At 46.1% G+C, this 18,308-nt stretch overlaps 1 protein-coding gene across 1 annotated transcript in view; it reads left to right on the forward strand.

The window, feature by feature from the left end:
• Nucleotides 1-18,308, forward strand: part of TNFRSF13B (TNF receptor superfamily member 13B) — a 63,149-nt gene that overhangs the window by 41,849 nt on the left and 2,992 nt on the right. Inside the window, exon 3 of the mRNA XM_081161955.1 lies at nucleotides 1,209-1,436. Coding sequence (XP_081018081.1) covers nucleotides 1,209-1,436 — 228 coding nt within the window. The remainder of the gene's footprint in view (nucleotides 1-1,208; nucleotides 1,437-18,308) is intronic.

Consider the following 18,308-nt stretch of genomic DNA (forward strand, 5'->3'; position numbering starts at 1 on the left):
GAGGCACAAATGAATATTCTACACAAACCTTCCACTAGCTGAGCATTTATGTGTATGTCTGGTATTGTGCTGGGAAATTCAAATCCTCATAATAACCTTAAGAAGTCAACATTGTTGTTACTCCTCTCTTAGAAATGAGGAGACTGAGGCCCTTATTGATTAAGACCCCACAGCCTGCAAGTAGTAGAACCACTTGGCCTTGAAGTCTGTGCTGTTAGCCACTGCCTTGCAAGGCCTCTGAAATGTGCCCTGAGAATCTCCTGTGTGAGTCGCATTTTTATATAAATAAAATCTTATTTTAAAGACAATGGAAAGCTGCCTGTGAAAGTGGAGATTTGCTAGGTGCTCAGACTTGCTCTCTGAATGCAGTGTGATTAGGCTTATTTTGCTTGGCTTCTGCTCCTGGGCACTGATACCTGTTTATACTCCTATAATTCTCGTTTATTAAGACAGAAGAAACATTAATTTTTTTGAGCTTTCCCACCTTCTTTCCAGCCTCCTCTCCCAACTTGCCAAGGCAGATGCTGGTTTCCCTCTCCAATCCTATGTTGACATGAAATATGTTTCTTCTTTATGAGGCTTGAAAAATGCAAGTAAAGAACTTTAGTGACAATGTAGTCACCTACATATCAATTTTAAAAGATAAATGAAAAATTCTTATATGCATAGAAATTAAAAATGCACTTCTAAATAATCTATAGGGCAAAGAAGAAATAACAATGAAAAGTAAAAACATTTAGAACTAGATATTAAAAAGTACTACATATCAGAATTTGTGTGATTTGGCTAAAACAGTATTTAGAGGACAATGTATAGCCGTACATTTGCATATTGGAAAAGGACTCAGATTACCAAGGAAATGCTTTTGGGAAATTAGATTGCTATTTTTTTAAAAATATACCTTTATTGATTTCAGAGAGGAAGGGAGAGGGAGAGAGAGAGAGATAGAAATATCAGTGATGAGAGAGTTGTCATTGATCAGCTGCTTCCTGCATGCATTCAACTGGGGATCGAGCCCATAACCTGGGCATGTGCCCTGACCAGGAATCAAACCATGACCTCCTGGACCCTAGGTTTATGCTCAACTGCTAAGCCATGCCTGGCCAAGCAGATTGCAATTTTTTTCATCTTTGATACCCTTTGAGGCCAGACCTACAGTTCCTACAGGCCTCTGTCACCTACTAACATTACTCATTTCTGTCTCCTAGAGTCCTTCAGTTGCCGCAAAGAGCAAGGACAATACTATGACCAGCTCCTGAGGGACTGCATCAGCTGTGCCTCCATCTGTGGGCAGCACCCCAAGCAATGCACATATTTCTGTGAGAACAATTTCAGGAGCCAAGTGACCCTCCAACCAGAGCTCAGGAGACAGAAGACCAGGAAGGCTGAAACAAGATACCATGGATCAGAGCACAAAGGCTTGGAAGCAGGTCCAGGTAAGCCACCTGCATGGTTTCTGAGTGAGGCCAGGCACCAGGACTAAATAAGGAGGGTCTTCAAAGTGGGAAGTCAAGAGCCCAGGCAAATGAATGGAGGTCATCACAGGATAAAAAAGAGAAAATATGAAAAATACCCAGAAGTCTGCAGGCAAAAAGGAAGCAGGAGAAGAAAAGACCTGATCACTGAGAGCCTTTTTCTAAATTAAAAAAAAATTCAATTACAGTTGGCATACAATATTATATGAGTTTCAGGTATAGAATGTAGTGATTAAATGCTTAATAACTTATGAAGTGATCCCCCCAATAAGTCTACTAACCACATGGCACCATACATAGTTATTACAATATTGCTGACTATATTCCCCATCTTGTATTTTTCATCCCCATGAGTGTTTTTATTACTGGAGATTCGTACTTCTTAATCCCTTCACCTTTTTCACCCAGGACTTCCCCACCTGCCTCCTGTCTGACAACCATCAATATGTTCTCTGTATCTCTGTATCTTAGTTTGTTTCTGTTTTGTTGATTCATATTTTGTTTTTTAGATTCCACAGATAAGTGAAACCATACAGTATTTGTCTTCGTCTGACTTATTTTACTTAGCATAATACCATCTAGGTCCATCCATGTTGTTGCAAATGTCAAGATTTCACTCTTTTTTTTAATGGCTTTGTAATATTCCATTTTATATAGGTATTACATCATCTTTATCCACTCATCCATTGATGTAAACCTAGGTTGCTTCCATCTCTTGGCTGTTGTAAATAATGCTGCATTGAACAGAGGGGTGCATATATGTTTTTGAATTGGCGTTTTAGATTTCCACCCAAAGCAATCTATAGATTCAGAGAAATACCAGAAGTGGAATTGCTGAGTCATATGTAGTTCTATTTTTAATTTTTTAAGTGAACTTCATGTTGTTTTCCATAGTGGCTGCACCAGTTTGCCATCCCACCAACAATGTGTGAGGGTTCCCTTTTCTCCACATCCTTGCTAGCACTTGTTTGTTGACTTATTGATGGTAGCTATCCTGAGAGGTATGAAATCACATCTCACAGTGATTTTAATTTGCATTTCCCTGATTATTAGTGATGTTGAGCATTTCATATGTCTATTGGTAGTCTGTATGTTCTCTTAAGAGAAATGTCTATTCAGGTCCTCCGCCAATTTTTAAAAATCAAATTTCGTGTGTGTGTGTGTGTTAGGTTGTATGAGTTTCTTATAAATTTTGGATATTAACTCCTTATCAGATGTATTGCTGGTGAATATCTTCCTCCATTTAGTAGATTATTTTTTCATTTTGTTGATGGTTTCATTCACTGTGCAAAACTTTTTAGTTTGATGCAGCCCCATTTGTTTATTTTTGCTTTGTTTCCCTTACTCAAAAAGACATATCCAAAAAAATATTACTAAGAGCAATGTCAAAGAGTGTACTGACTGTTTTCTTCTAGGAGTTTTATGATTTAGGGTCTTACATTTAAATCTTTAATCCATTTTGAGTTTATTTTTGTAAGTGGTATAAGAAAGTATTTCAATTTCATTCTTTTGAGTGTATCTCTTCAGTTTTCTCAAAATAACTTATTGAAGAGGCTACCTTTACCCCATTATATATTCTTGTTTCCTTTGTCATAGATTAATTGACAATATAGGTATAGGTTTATATCTGGACTCTCTATTCTGGTCCATTAATCTGTGTGTCTATGTGTCTATTTTTATGGTAGTACCATGCTGTTTTGATTACAATGGCCTTGTATAGTTTGATATTAGGTAGTGTGATACCTCAAACTTAGTTCTTCTTTCTCAATATTGCTGTGGGTATTCAGGGTCTTTTGTGGTCCCATATAAATTTTAGATTATTTGTTCCAGTTCTTTGAAAAATATCATTGGTATTTTGATAGGGATTGCACTGAATCTATAGATTGCTTTGGGTAGTGTGGGCATTTTAATGGTGTTAATTCTTTCCATCCATTAACAAGGTATATGCTTCCACTTGTTTGTATCTTCTTCAGTTTATTTCTTCAATGTCTGATAGTTTTCTGAGTACAGGTCTTTTACCATATTGAGTAAATTTATTTCTAAGTATTTTATTCTTTCCAATGCAATTGTAAATGGGATTGTTTTTTTCTTTCTGTTTTTTTAATCCTAACCTGAGGATATTTTTTCCCCCATTGCTTTTCAGAGATAGTGGAAGGGGGGGGGGAGAAAGAGAGAGAGAGAGAGACATGGATGTGAGAGAGACTTATAGATTGGTTGCTGCCCACACGCACCCAGACCAGGACCAGGTCCATGCCCTTGGCTGGAACTGAACCCAGGAACCTTCCATCTGAAGGCTAACACTCTAACCACTGAGCAAAACTGGTTAGGGCTTGGATTATTTTTTTAATTTCTCTTTCTGATAGTTGGTTTTTGTTGTATAAAAATGCAACTGATAACTGGATATTAATTTTCTATCCTGCTACTTTACTGAACTCATTTATCAGTTCTAGTAGTTTTTTAAAGGGAGATCTTTAGGGTTCTCTATATACAGTATTATGTCATATGCAAATAATGACAGTTTTACTTCTTCCTTTCCAGTTTGGATGCCTTATATTTCTTTTTCTTGTTTGATTGCTGTGGCTAGAAATTCCGATACTATATTAAACAAGACTGGATAAAGTGGACACCTTTATTCTTTTTTTTTTTTAATATATCTTTATTGATTTCAGAGAGAGGAAAAGAGAGCGAGGGAGAGAGAGTGAAACATCAATGATGAGAGAGTCATTGATCGGCTGCTTCCTGCACGTCCCCAACTGGGGATTGAGCCCACCACCCGGGCATGTGCCCTGACCTGGAATCGAACCCCAATCACCTGGATCCTAGGTCGATGCTCAACCACTGAGCCATGCCCAGTCGGGCACCCTTGTTCTTATGTTAAAGAAAAAGCTTCAGCTTTTCAGCCTTGAATGTGATGATAGCTGTGGGTTTGTCATATGTGGCTTTTATTATGTTGAGGTATGTTCCCTCTATTCCCATTTGGCTGACAGTTTTCTATCATAAATAAATGTTGTATTTTGTCAAATAATCCATTTTGTCAAATGTTGGGTCTCTTGATATGATTATATAATTTTTAGCCTTCATTTTTTTTGGTGTATCACATTGATTTGCAGATATTGAACTAAACTTGCATCCTAGGAATAAATCCCACCAGATCATGGTGTATGATCTTTTTAATGTATTGCTGAATATGGTTTGCTAATATTTTGTGAGGATTTTTGCATCTATGTTCATCAGGGATATTGGCCTAAAGTTTTCTTTTTTTGTAGTGTCTGTCTGGTTTTGATATCAGGGTAATGCTGGTCTTGTAAAATGGGTTTGAGAGCCTTCCCTCCTCTTCACTTTTTTGGAAGTTTAGATGAATAGGTATTAATTCTTCTCTGAATGGTAGAATTAACCTGTGAAGCCATCTAGTCCAGGGCTTCTGTTTGTTGGGAGATTTTGGATTACTGATTCGACTTCGTTGGTAGATACAGGTCTATCTAAATTTTCTGTTTCTTCCTGATTCAGACTTGGAAGATTATATATGTCTAAGAATTTATCCATTTCCTCCAAGTTGTCCAATTTGTTGGCACATAATTGATCATAGTAATCCTTTGTATTTCAGTGGTGTCAGTTATCACTTCTCTTTCATTCCTAAAGACTCTGTGTTGTTTAAAGTCCCTTATGATTTTTATTATTTTCTTCCTTTTGCTCAATTTGGGCTTCGTTTGTTCTTTTTTTTTTTTCTAGTTACTTTAGATGTAAGGCTAGATAGTTTGAAGGTTTTTTTGTTTGTTTGTTTCTTAAGGTAGCCCTGTATTGCTATGATTTTCCTTCTTAGAACTGCTTTGGCTGTCTCCCGTGGATTTAGGGTCATTGAGTTTTCATTTTCATTTGTCTTGAGGTATCTTTTGATTACTTTCTTGATCTTGTTATTAACCCATTCATTGTGTAGTAGCATTTTATTTAGTTTCCATGTGCTTGTGTATTTTTCAGTTTTGTTCTTGTCATTTATTTCTAGTTTTATACCATTATGATGGCAAAGATACTTGTTAGAACTTCAGTCTTCTTAAATTTATTGAGACTTGTTTTGTGGCCTAATAGGTAGTCTATTCCAGAAAATGTTCTATGTACACTGCTGCTATGGGGTGAAATGTCCTAGTAACATCTGGTCTAATGTGTATTTAAGACCACTGTTTCCTTTTTTATTTTCTGTCTGGATGATCTATCCATTAATGTCAATGGGATGTTAAAGTCCCCTACTATGATTGTATTACTGTGAATCTCTCCCTTTATGTCCATTAATATTTGCTTTATATTTTTCGGTGCCCCTATGTTGGATGAATAAACGTTTACAAGGGTTATATCCTCTTGTTGGATTGATATCTTTCTCATTTTGTAATATCCTTCTTGTTTCTTACTATAGCCCTTGTTTTAAAGCCTAGTTTGTCTGATACAGGTATTGCTACCCCACCTTTTTTTCATTTCCATCTGCATGAAATATCTTTTTCCATACCTTTACTTTCAGTTTGTGTGTGTGTTTTGATCTGAAATGGGTCTCTTGAAGGTAGCATATGTATGGGTCTGGTTTTCTTATCCATTCATCCACCCTATGTCGTTTTTTAAAATCCTCATTCAAGGATATGTTTTGTTTTCTTTATTTTTAGTTGAAGTTTAGAGAGAGAAGAAGAAAGAGGGAGAGAGAAACATCGATGTGAGAGAGAAAAATTGATCGGTTCGCCTCCTGCATGCCCTCAGCCAGGGATCGAGCTTTCAATCCAGGCATGTGCCCTGACCAGGAATTGGACCAGTAGCCTTTCGGTGCACTAAGTGATGCCCAATCAACTGAGCTGCACCGACCAGGGCCACCCCATGTCTTCTGATTGGAGCATTTAACTGTTTACATTTAAAATAATAATTATTATTTTGCTGTTGTTAATCTTCATCTGAGGATATTTTTCCATTGCTTTTTCAGAGATAGTGGAAAGGAGGGAGGGTGGGAGAGAGAGAAAGAGAGAAATATTGACGTGAGAGAGCCACATCAACTAGTTGCCTCCCACACAAACCCCGAGCAGGAGCAAGGAATGAACTGGCAACCCAAGTTCATGCCCTTAACATGGACTCCAACCCAAGACCCTTTCAGTGCTCTAACCACTTAGCAACACCAGCCAGGGCTAAAGTAATTATTAATAAGTATGTATTTATTGCCATTTTATTGTTTATATTTCTCCTTCCCCTTCCTCTCCCCCTCCACCTCCTTTTCCTCCTCCTCCTTCTTCTTCTAGAAGACCCTTCAACATTCTTTACAACACTGGTTTGGGGGTGATGAGCTCCTTTATCTTTTCCTTGTCTGGGAAGCTCTTTATCTCTCCTTCTATCTTAAATGATGGCTTTGCTGGGTAGAGTAATCTTGGTTGTAGGCCCTTGCTTTTCACTACTGTGATGTTTTATGCTAATCCCTTCTGGCCTGTGGAGTTTCTGTTGAAAAATCAGCTGACAGTCTTAGGGAAGCTCCCTTGTAGGTAACTAACTGCTTTTCTCTTCCTCTTTTTAAGATTCTCTCTGTCTTTAACTTTTGGCATTTTAATTATCATGTGCCTTGCTGTGGGCCTCTTTGGAGTCTTCTTGTTTGGGACTCTCTGTGCTCCCTGGACTTGTGTGTCTATTTCCTTTGTCAGGATAGGGATTTTCAGTCATTATTTATTGAAGTAGGTTTTCAATTATTAGTCTCTCGCTTTTCCTTCTGGTATCCCTAAGATGCAAATGTTGGTACACCTGATGTTGTCCCACAGGTCCCTTAAACTGTCCTCGTTTTTTCATTCTTTTGTCTTTTTTGCTGTTCTATTTGGGTGTTTTCTGCTACCTTGTCTTCCAAATCACTGACTTGATCCTCTACATCATCTAATTTGCTGTTAATTCCATCTAATGTATTCTTCATTCCAGTTATTGATATCTTCACTTCTGACTGGTTCCTTTTTATGGTTTCTATATGCTTTTTAATTTATTATTTCTTTGTTGAAGTTTTCACTGAGTACATCTATTCTTTCCCTAAGTTCATTAAGCATCTTTATAACCAGTGTTTTGACCTCTGTATCTAGTACATTGCTTGACTCCATTTTGTTTAGGTTTTTTTCTGGAGATTTCTCCTGTTCTTTCATTTGGGTCATGTGTCTTTATCTCCTCATTTTGGTTGCCTCCTTGTGTTTGTTTCTACCTATTAGGTAGATCTGCTACATCTCCCAGTCTTGCCAGGGTGATCTTATGTAGTAGGTGTCCTGTGTTTCCCAGTGGCACAGTCTCCCTAGTGACCTAAACCTGGGGCTCCAGGGGTGTTCCTACTATGGATTTTGTGGGTGCTACTATCTTAGTTGAGCCTTTATTGCTACTAGCAAGTCATTGGGTAGAACTGACCCTCAGTTAATGAACTGTGGCTGGCCATGACTACAACAGATGAACTGTTGTATGGAGGCTGACCCCATGTAGTGGGATTTTCTACAGAGAGCTCTGGTGCCAGACGAGTCCACCCTTCAGGTGTATCATTTGTGGAGCTGGTTAGGTGGGGCTCTGGTGAGGTCTGAAGCCGGCCATTGAGTATATTGATTCTGGAGCCTCTTAGAAGGGGTTCCTGTGCAGACCAAAGTCAGCTGCCTATTGTGCCTGGCTTGTGGCTGCCTAGTGGGAGCTACAAAGTGGTCTGTGGTTGGTTGCCACTTGTGCTGGGCTTGGAGGAACCTGAGAGAAGCTACTCTGTGAACTGAGGCTAGCACCCTCTGGTGGGCACAACAGTGTGAGCTGAGGCCAGCTGCCACTTGTGCCAGGATTGTGACCACTTAATTGAAGCTACGTTCCAGACCAAGATTGGCCACCCTTTATGCCAGGCTTGGGGCCGCCAGATAGGAGTTACATTCCAAGTTGAGACTGGTTGCTGCTTGTGCTAGCTTTAGGACCACTTAGCAAGAGGTACAGGGCACACTGAGGCCAGCTGCTGCATGTTTGAGGTTTGTGTACCTTTGAAAGTTTTTAAGAAAGTCTTTAGCATCAGCTGAGGCAGGCCACTTGTGTAGAAAAATCACTGGAAGACACTCAGGCCAAATGCACAAGTTAGGTGGGACAGGGTCTAAGGGAATCACCAGAGTGGTGCAAATCATGTTAGTCATGTTAATGGAGAGCAAAGATTTGGTGCCTGCCTGTGCCTTCTGATGGGGTGGGGAGAGGGCTCAACAAAAGAGCAGGCACCTGCCAGCACTTCTATCACCATAGAGAGCTGCTCCAATCCCTGCTCCTCCAGCCCTGGCCCTGAAGCTAGGCAATTCCATTTCTCCCTGGATGCCCTGGCACTTTTTAAGATGCTGCCTTTGCACTGGAACCCAGAGCAAGTGAGTTTGTGAGCAAGCAAGTCTGTGCAAGAGCCCATCAAGAGGGACCTTGGAACCTCAGAAGCCTTCCATTTCACTTGTACATAATTCTGCTGGTTTTCAGAGCAGATGTTATGGAGACTCCTCTGGTGCCTCAGGCAAGGGAGCCAGGTGTGAGGCTGAGACCCCTTGCTCCTCTGCAGCCAAGATATCCCTCCTGGTTCTTAGTTACCACACGGTGGGTGTGGGATCTGCCTGTTCCATGGCTCCACTCCTCCTATCAGTCTCACTGTGGCTTGTTCTTTATATCCTTAGTCGTAGGACTTTTGTTCAGCTAGTCTTCAGGTGGTTCTCCATGATGGTTTTCTATAATTTAGTTGTAATTTTGATGTGGTCATGAGAGGAGGCAAGGACGTTTTCCTACTTTGCCATGTTGATCAGAAGTTGTCGAGAGCCTGACTGAGTCTGGCTGAGTTCTTAAAATACAGGGCAGCAAGTAACCAGCAGAGCTAACCTTGTGAGCAGATCTCTAATTCCATTCACGGGCAATGGAGACTTCCTAAGAAGGAGGAGAAAAAGTATTACAAAAAAGCTTACTTTTGGGTTTGGTCACTTTGGACATGATGAGATGTGTTCCCTGAAGTGGGCATCTACCAATTGCCAAGCATTGAAAATGATCTAATTATTCTCCCAGAAAACACCTCGTGGTTCACCTACCCTACTCTGTGGTGTCAGAGAGGATGGGAGGGGGCTGCCATGTGGATCCATAAACACGGTGTTTACACTACTCTTGGCTGATTAGTGGAGAAGCGACAGGCCTGAAGCTCCCAGGGTGCCAATTGTCTGCTTTCCTTTGCTGTGACTTTCCTCATAATAACATCATTTCCATGAGGCCAGGCCCTAGTCCCAAGATAGCAAAGGGCTGGCCTTGTGTGCCCTGAGAGTGGAAGTTGCCCAGCTCCAAGCGCTACTTGGTTAGACTGTTGCCTCTTACTCTTTTCTGTTCTCTTGTTAATGAGCTGGTGCCACGTAACAAACAGCACCACGACTCAGTGGCTTGTTATTCCTCATGACCTGGGGTTTGGCTGGGGTCAGCTGTATTCAGCTGACTCAGCTAGAGGCGGCTCTGTTCCATATGTCTCTCCTCCTCTTGGGATCAACGAGCTGGTAAGGCATGTCCTGATGTCAGGGGTGCAAGAGGTAGAAAAGTAAGGCCTCTTGACACCTTGGCTGGGAATGTGTCTTGCATCATTGCTTCTGCATTCTAATACTCGAGTTGCAAAGCTAGCCAGATTCAAGAAGAGGCAAACGTGCCACCTCCTGGGAGGTGGGGGAGCAAATAATTTCTAGCCATGGTGAGTTTGTTGCGGGTTTTAGTCCAGCACAGCCTTTTTCTTGTGAGAGGACCTGCAGATTCATATGCAGAAGGCATGGATTCAGAGTGGGTGAGGAACTGAACCAGGAAGGCCACACCCACTCCTCCAGTGTCTGGTGACCTGTATGCCTGCCCTGCAATTGGTGACCTATTTGATTCTTCCAGCCAAAACTGGAACCTTTCTCACCTCTGGTGCAATAGATTGCCATTTGGATCAAACCAACCCATTTTACAGATAGAGAAATTGAGTCTCAAAATTTGGAGATATTTGCTGAGAGTAGCATAGTAAACACATGGCTGAGCTGGGATTCAGGTTCAGTCTATATAGGTTCCAAAGATTCCTCACTCAGAGCAAAATCCCAGAGCAGTGCCCATGAGATTGTCACTCCCTGAAGTCACCTGCTGCCCATGGAACACACTTAGCCATTCCTGTTTGTGACCACCAGCCAAGCCCCATCTTTGGAGGGCACTGGGTGGAAGCTGAGAGCCTCATTTTGGCTCCAGGGATGGATCCCCCAGGATGAGTAGATGGAGTTTGTGTAAGGACATGTTGGGGAGACAGGTCAGCCTGGCCATGACTGACCTACATTAGCTGTTCCACTCCTACCATGGCATGGCTATGGGATACCATGAGCCCTCCCAGGGCCTCAGTGGCTCACTGTCTTGCTGTTCCCTGCCCCTGCTCTGTGTCTCTCCAGAGGTTTGAGGTTTAGGCCCATTCTGCTCTCTTCTCTGATTCCTGTGTGTGCTGGCAGGGCAGGAGCAAGAATTGGTGTAGATTGTGAAATGGAAGTACCAAGGCCACATGCCCAGGGGAGGGATTAGTCCTGGACCCGTTTGAGAGCAGGGACTGCAGGATACTATGTGACAAGGCCGAGTCCAGCTGCACACACTGGTGGAGCTGATCTAGACCCTGTCCCACTGTGGGCTCCCCAAATCCTGTCATCCTCCAGTCGCTCTTTGCCCCTTCCAGGCCCCAGCTGAACTTTACTTCAGGTCTCTCATGCATCCTCTCGGACTGTCATTCCTTCATTTGATTCATAACTATGGAGGGTTTGATGTGCAAAGGGGAGGCAGCGTAAGCAAGGCAGATCCTGTCCTTGACCCCACGGAAGTCACAGTCTGATGGGACAGACAGAAAATAAACAAGACTCATGCAAGTGATAAATTAATTTTGGTGTGTGGTGGCAACATAACCCAGCTTGCCTTCCTGGCCCCCATGGCACCCCAGGAAGGCTTACCTGAGGAGGGGCCATTAAGGCAGACTGGGGAGATGATCCAGGTTTTGGAGCAGACCCAGTTTCCATCCCTCAGTAACTATGTGATCTAGAGCAAGTTACTGAACCTGTCTGAGCCTTGGTTCTGTGAGACTGCGATAACGTGACTTCATAGAGTTGTGATTATAAGAGATCAGTCAGTCAAGATCAGCAAGAGCCCACCCAACATAACTAACTGCTCATTTAAAAAGAAAACATGTGTTTTAAGAGGTCAGGTGGAGGAAGGGTGTTCCAGGCAGAGGTAATGGTACGTGCAAATGCTGGGAGAGGTAAAGGAACCGAGCCGTGGGGATCCAAGGAGAATGAGACTAAACCTTGCATCAGGGAGTCCCAGGCTGGGGGAGTGTGATGGTCCCTCTGCAAAAACAGGAGGGACTGCCACCCAAATTCTGGAGTATCTTGGATACTGAGACGGATGATGCCACACACTGGCCAAGAGGGTGTAGAAAGGCCTGTGACACATGATAAGGCTTTCAGTGGGCAGAGAGGGCAGGCTCCAAGCTTGTCTGAAAACAGCTTAAGAGAGCAAGGCAGGCTCCCAGGCCAGGATTTTGTTGCAGCGGGGGGTCGGGCAAGTGAGTGTTCCCATGTGTGGGAGGGACTGCACCGTTGGAACCTCCCATTGGCACCAAAGGAGAGAGCGCCCAGGCTTTGTTTCCAGCCTGCCCAGATGTGGGGCAGACAAGGAACCCTCAAACATCAAAATATGGAGTCTGACTGTTTACTCCAAAAAGACAGACAAGTGGATGACTCTAGGCCCAGGAGATGAGTCCCTGCCAGGCATCAGGAGCGCCATGGAGGGAGTCTCTCCCTCTCCGTCAGGAGACTGCGCAAGGAGGGGCTGCTTGGCTGCACCCAGAGCAGGAGTGTGATGGACAGGCAGGTGGACAGGCAGGGGAGGCGGGCACCCTCGTGGGCAGGAGCGGAGAACTGAGACACGAACTGCAAGCTCCCAGGGGTGGCTGGAAAGGGTCCTGGGAGGGATCAGATGCCAGATGCCAGAGGGCCTTATCTGCCAGACTGGGGAGACTGACATGCTTCTGGAGGTGGGGAACAGCCATGGGGCAAGGGGCCTGAATTGGGCTGTAGCGAGACCCCCGGACCCCAAGGAACAGATAGCGGCCATGGGAGCAGGGACCTGGCAATAACGAAAGTCACAGATGACAAAGACCTGGGATGGAGGCAGGGGCAGTACATGGCCTGGGGTTAGTGGGTGGAAGGACCCTCATGTTGGGTCGGCTCTGGAGGAGTCGCACGCAGCAGGGTCACCCAGGCCCCTGACACCTGCCAGTGGGCCCATGAACCCCTTCTGGACTAATGTCCTAAAGTGCATTAAACACAACACATAGGGTTACAAAGAAACAGCGATATTGAGATGCTGTCAAAATAGTATCTCAAAATATTAAACCAAATTAAATATTAAATAAAGGTTACCACAATATTGCACATATTGTGACATCAGAATGAATCCGTGAGCATCCCTGTCACCGCAGTAAGTAACAGGATGGCACGTGGCGCGGGGCAGGGCGACAACAGTGGCCTCAGTGAGCAGAGGCTGCCTGGCATCATGCAGGAAGATAGGAAAGACCTGTGGCTGCTGCTCATGTGGCTGGGCTTTGTGGCCTCTGCTTACGTGAAAGCAAAGGCTAGACTGCAGTTGGCCACCAGTGAATATAAAGATTTGCCTCCTTCTCCAAACCCACGAGACCCAGACTCTATCTGTGGGCCCAGGAGTCCCACGCTATGGACTCTGGCTGGTGGTATGAGCAGGGCCCTCACCTGCCTGCACCCGGACTCCAGCCCCACCTCCCTGGGTGACCTAGGAAGTGCCCAACTGTCCCCCAGGACACTCACAAGGCCTGGGTCACTGGGTTTTGGGTACTTGGGACCCCGCCTGGCATTTCCAGGGTGGTGGCCTCTGTGGTGGGAAGAGCAGAACGTGGCCCTTTCTGTGGACAGGCTGCTCTAAGGCGCCACAAACTGCACAACTGGAAGGTGTCAGCAGGGCCTGCTCCCTCTCACGCTCCGGGGAAGGGTCCTTCCTGGCCTCTTCCAGCTCCTGGTGGCTCTGGGAGCTCCTTGGCCCACAGTCACATTACTCCAGCCCCTGCCCTGTTCTACACATGCTGAGGATATGTGGTCGAATGTTACACTTGAGGAAGGTAGGGGTTCTTGCAATGAATGTGAACCTCACTAAAGGGGGCCTCCAAATGTGGACCTTCCCTTTCCCAATCTCCTCCGTGTGTATGTGTGTGTGTGTGTGTGTGTGTGTATGTGTGTGTGTGTGTGAGAGAGAGAGAGAGAGAGAGAGAGAGAGGGGAGGGGGAGGGAGAATGAGAGGGAGAGAGACCAGCCTGCCATGACTGTCTCCAGAATGTTCCATCCCCTACTCCACCCACCACCCAATTGAGGCGTGGGGTTCCCAAGATCCATTCTTTCTGGTGCCAAGTCTCCTGAGAGTGAAGCCCCTGAAAGTGACACTCACAGCTGCAGCAGGATAGAAAAGGAAGACTATCAGTAGCTACTCCTGGTTCAGCCTTTTCCCTGGCCTTGGATCATGCCCACCGGCCATTCTGTTCCAAGAGCTGAGCAGAGTCTCTCTAGTTAACAAAAGGAATGCCCTGGGCCCCAAGTCCCGCTCCAGCTCCTGCCCTCGCCCCTCCTTCCTTCACAGCCCACTTTCCCCAGAGTCACCTCCTTTTCTTCATCTCCACTCACTCACCCTCTCTTCTCTGGCTTCTGACCCCAGTGTTTTATCTTGCTGTCTCCCTGAGAGCCTGCAAATTTCCCGTGGGGCCTGAAGGGCCCTGCCCCACATTCTCATCTGGTGGAAATAGGTTAAAGTGGACCCAAGTTCGTTAAGGGACTGAGAGATGATGAGGCTAAATGCGGAAGGAGAGAGGAGGCCTGGCTTGCTGGTTTCAAGGATGGTGAGAGGGGAATCCCTGCTCATGTGGTAGGAGAACCCGCAGCTCCTGCCCATTTCCTCTGGTCAGAGGCCACCTCCGCCTCGGGAGGCCTGGGAATGGCCCTTTATAGGGTCCCCTGGCCTCCTGTGGCCAGAGCTGGTGGACACTTGCACCCTTCTTTGTGGAGTGATGACTTCTTCAGAAACTTTCCTCCTGCCTGTCTTCATGGACACATAGCCTTTCAGGCTCTGCTCCTTCCCAGCATCTCCGTGGGCCCTCTACTGACCCATAGATGCAGACTCCCCCACATGGATTTCCACCTCAGTCCTCTCTCCTCACACATCCTGGGTTCTTGGGTAACCTTTTCCATCCCTGTAGCCACAGCTGCCATTTTCTAGGTCAAGGAAATCCAAGTTCTCCAGGAGAGATGCTCCTTAGGCTCTAGTCCACGGGGCAGTACTGGCTGCCCCAGGCTGGCATCACCCTCCATGGGGGTGACCCAACTCAGAGCTCCTGGGTTCCCTCCTCCTCACCCCAGGTAGTGGTTGAATGGTGCTCAACCTCCCATCCCAAAGATATGTCCCCTTGTAACTGGCAAATACAACCTATTTGGGGGAAAAAAGCCTTTGCAAGTGTAATTAAGTTAAGATTCTGGAGATGAGCCCATCCTGGATTAGGGTGGGCCCTAAATTCAATCAAAAGTGTCCTTAGAAGAGAAGAAAGGGTAAGAAGACCAAGGGACACACAGGAGAACCCAGTGATGAACAGAGCAGGGGCTGGAGTAATGTGACTGTGGGCCAGGGAGCTCCCAGAGCCACCAGGAGCTGGAAGAGGCCAGGAAGGACCCTTCCCCGGAGCGTGAGAGGGAGCAGGCCCTGCTGACACCTTCCAGTTGTGCAGTTTGTGGCGCCTTAGAGCAGCCTGTCCACAGAAAGGGCCACGTTCTGCTCTTCCCACCACAGAGGCCACCACCCTGGAAATGCCAGGCGGGGTCCCAAGTACCCAAAACCCAGTGACCCAGGCCTTGTGAGTGTCCTGGGGGACAGTTGGGCACTTCCTAGGTCACCCAGGGAGGTGGGGCTGGAGGTGGGGCTGGAGGTGGGGCAGGCAGGTGAGGGCCCTGCTCATACCACCAGCCAGAGTCCATAGCGTGGGACTCCTGGGCCCACAGATAGAGTCTGGGTCTCGTGGCTTTGGAGAAGAAGGCAAATCTTTATATTCCCTTCCCCTACCAGATGCCCTTCCCCTATCGGGGCAGGGCCCAGACTTAAAATCCGGCCTCCCTGCCCGGGTTCACAGCCAGCTGAGTCCTAGGAAATCTCTCTGCTCTGCCCCTAAGCAACAAGTTATAATGCTACCCAGCTGGCCAGCCCAGGCCTGAGCTGGGGGCAGCAGCAGTCTGGGCAATTCTATTTTTAGGTGAGAGATGGGTTTGGAGATCAGAAAGAAACTAAAAACAAAACAAGAAACAGCTTGGAAATAAACTGCATTGGGGGCAGCCTGGCTCCCAAGCAGCCAGAAGATGTGTGTGATGCCCCTGCTGGTGACATCCTGGAACTGCACCTCTAGGGGCTCTTGCCCCAGGACTTGATTTTCAGGCAAGGACAGAGAATGCATCACTTTTCAGACAAAAACTTGTCACAGAAAGTCGACTATTCCCTGCCCCCAGGAGAGTCTTGGCACAACTACTGCCAGACCAGTGGCTGAGCATGTGCAGGCGGTGCAGAAGGAAGGAAGGTGCAGAAGGAAGGAAGATACAGAAGGAAGGTGCAGAGGAAAGAAGGTGCAGAGGAAGGAAGGTGCAGAGGAAGGAAGGTGCAGAAGGAAGGTGCAGAGGAAGGAAGGTGCAGAAGGAAGGTGCAGAGGAAGGAAGGTGCAGAAGGAAGGTGCAGAAGGAAGGAAGTTGCAGAGGAAGGAAGGTGCAGAGGAAGGGTGCAGTCAGCTTTCCCACTAGAGGCCCTGCGAGATGGTGGACTTGTCTTCCCCATCCTCTGGTCAGCCTTCAACCTGAGTCTTTAGAAGTGTGAACAGCTTAGAGCTGGTTTTCGGTTTTGAATAGCTGGTGCAAGCAGATTATTTAAAAAAGAAGGTATTTTAAAACCTGTTTAGGGGAAAAGTCTCTGCCCTGACTTCACGAGCTTGCTCCTCGCCCCAGGTAGTGACCCCCAGTGTTTTGTTTGCCCTCTCGCACACATTATCGTCTGGGGCATACAGCTCTTGTGTCTCCCCCCACGGTGGGTTGGAATGCCCACCTCTCTGTTCTCACTCCATATCTCTAGGGGGTGGGTCCTTCTTAGGATGTAAGAATGGATCATTTGTTTGAGTGACTGGTGTGGTCCCAGCTGTGGGTGCCACAGTCCCTGTAGCCCTCTCCTACTGATGCTCAACCAGGCCATCCGGCTTTTGCTGTTACAAAGCTGTCCTGAGAGCCTGTGTCCGAGCAGACATGTGCCTGGAAGTGAGGGGCGTGAGCCTGCAGGAATCAGGAAGGTGCATTTTCAAAGTTGGTAGATGGTTCCAAATGGCTGGCAGAAGAGGCCCCGAGCCCCAACAAAGATTGAGGTGCCTCTTTGTGAAATACTGGAAAGTGACATCTTTTGTAGTTTTAATTTGTTTTTCTCCTACTCCAGGGGCTTTGAAAAGTGTGACTTAGGGGTGGTCCCCCAGGCAGGAACTAGTTTCACTTCCCACAGGAAACCTTGAATCACTGGTCTGGGCAGAGGGCTGAAAGGAATGGGGTATGTACGTCCTGCACTCCCTCAGGAGCAGACTCTCTGTCTGCTTGTCTACTGTGGCATCCAAAAGCTACCCAAAACTTAGTGACCTACAAACAGCAACCATTGTATTATCATGCATGGCTCTATGGTGGTCAGGCTCAGCCAGGCAGGCCTGCTGGTATTGCTGCATCTCCACAGTCACAAGCAGACTGTGCTGGTGGCATCACCTAATAGCTCAGCTCAGACACTGAGATGCCTTCTCCCTCTCACCTCGGGGCCTGCCACTCTCCATAGGTCTCCACATGACTTTCCAGCTGAATTTTTCATGTGGTGGCTCAGGGCTCTCAGAAGAGCAAGAGCAGAGGCTTCCAGGTGTCTGGGGAAGTCCCAAAAGTCTAAATTCATGATCGATTCTGAAGAACTGACATGTGGCCTTATTCAAATTCATTGGAGTTGTACTAGACGAAACTTCCATCACAGGCAAAGCAGCTGCTATCAGTAGTGGCCGGCCAGGAAGAATCTACACCTCTCCAGTCGTGGAGACACCAGAAAGAACAGTGCATTCCTAATTAATAGATAACGTCAGGCAGTTGTCACACTTTGTACATTCATGAGCCTCCTTCCTGAGCCTGAGGTCAATCACTGGGTAGCATCCAGCTTTCTGGGCAGTCAGCCAAGCCTGAGGCCACAGAGTTAAAGTCACAGAGGGTTAAACAGAGTCCAACTTTTCCCAGATGCCTTTGCTATGGGAGCCATTTTGCATCTCTGAATTAGTTCTCCTGCCCAGGCCTTCGAGGGCATAGCAAAGACTGGCACAGGGTCACCTCCCTGCATTTGACTGGTTACCGTGAGGCCCAGCCCAGCCTGGATCTGAAGGGCAGGATATGGGAAGGTGGCTCTTTGGGGGCCATCTCTGAGCACCCACTGCCATAGTCTAAGAATTGGTCTCAGTGTTAGATTCATGCTGAAACATTTGAAATTTTCCAGTGTTTAATGTAGTCTTTCTCTTCGAATTGCCGTGGCAGCTCATTTGTGCTTTGCAGCAATCTGGTAGATGGGCATTCTCTCTCGGATGTGAAGGCTGCTGGCCTTTCCACTGTTGATCCAGCCAGAACAATGTTTTCATTTTATTGCAGAAGCAAGTAGGAGGTAAAGGGATGAAGAGCCCTGGGAGTTGGGAAATGTGGGTGTCACCTTGCCCTGCCCTAAGCCCTGTGAACG

This window comes from Miniopterus schreibersii, assembly GCF_964146895.1.
Source record: "Miniopterus schreibersii genome assembly, chromosome: 16".
In the NCBI taxonomy this organism is placed as follows: domain Eukaryota; kingdom Metazoa; phylum Chordata; class Mammalia; order Chiroptera; family Miniopteridae; genus Miniopterus; species Miniopterus schreibersii.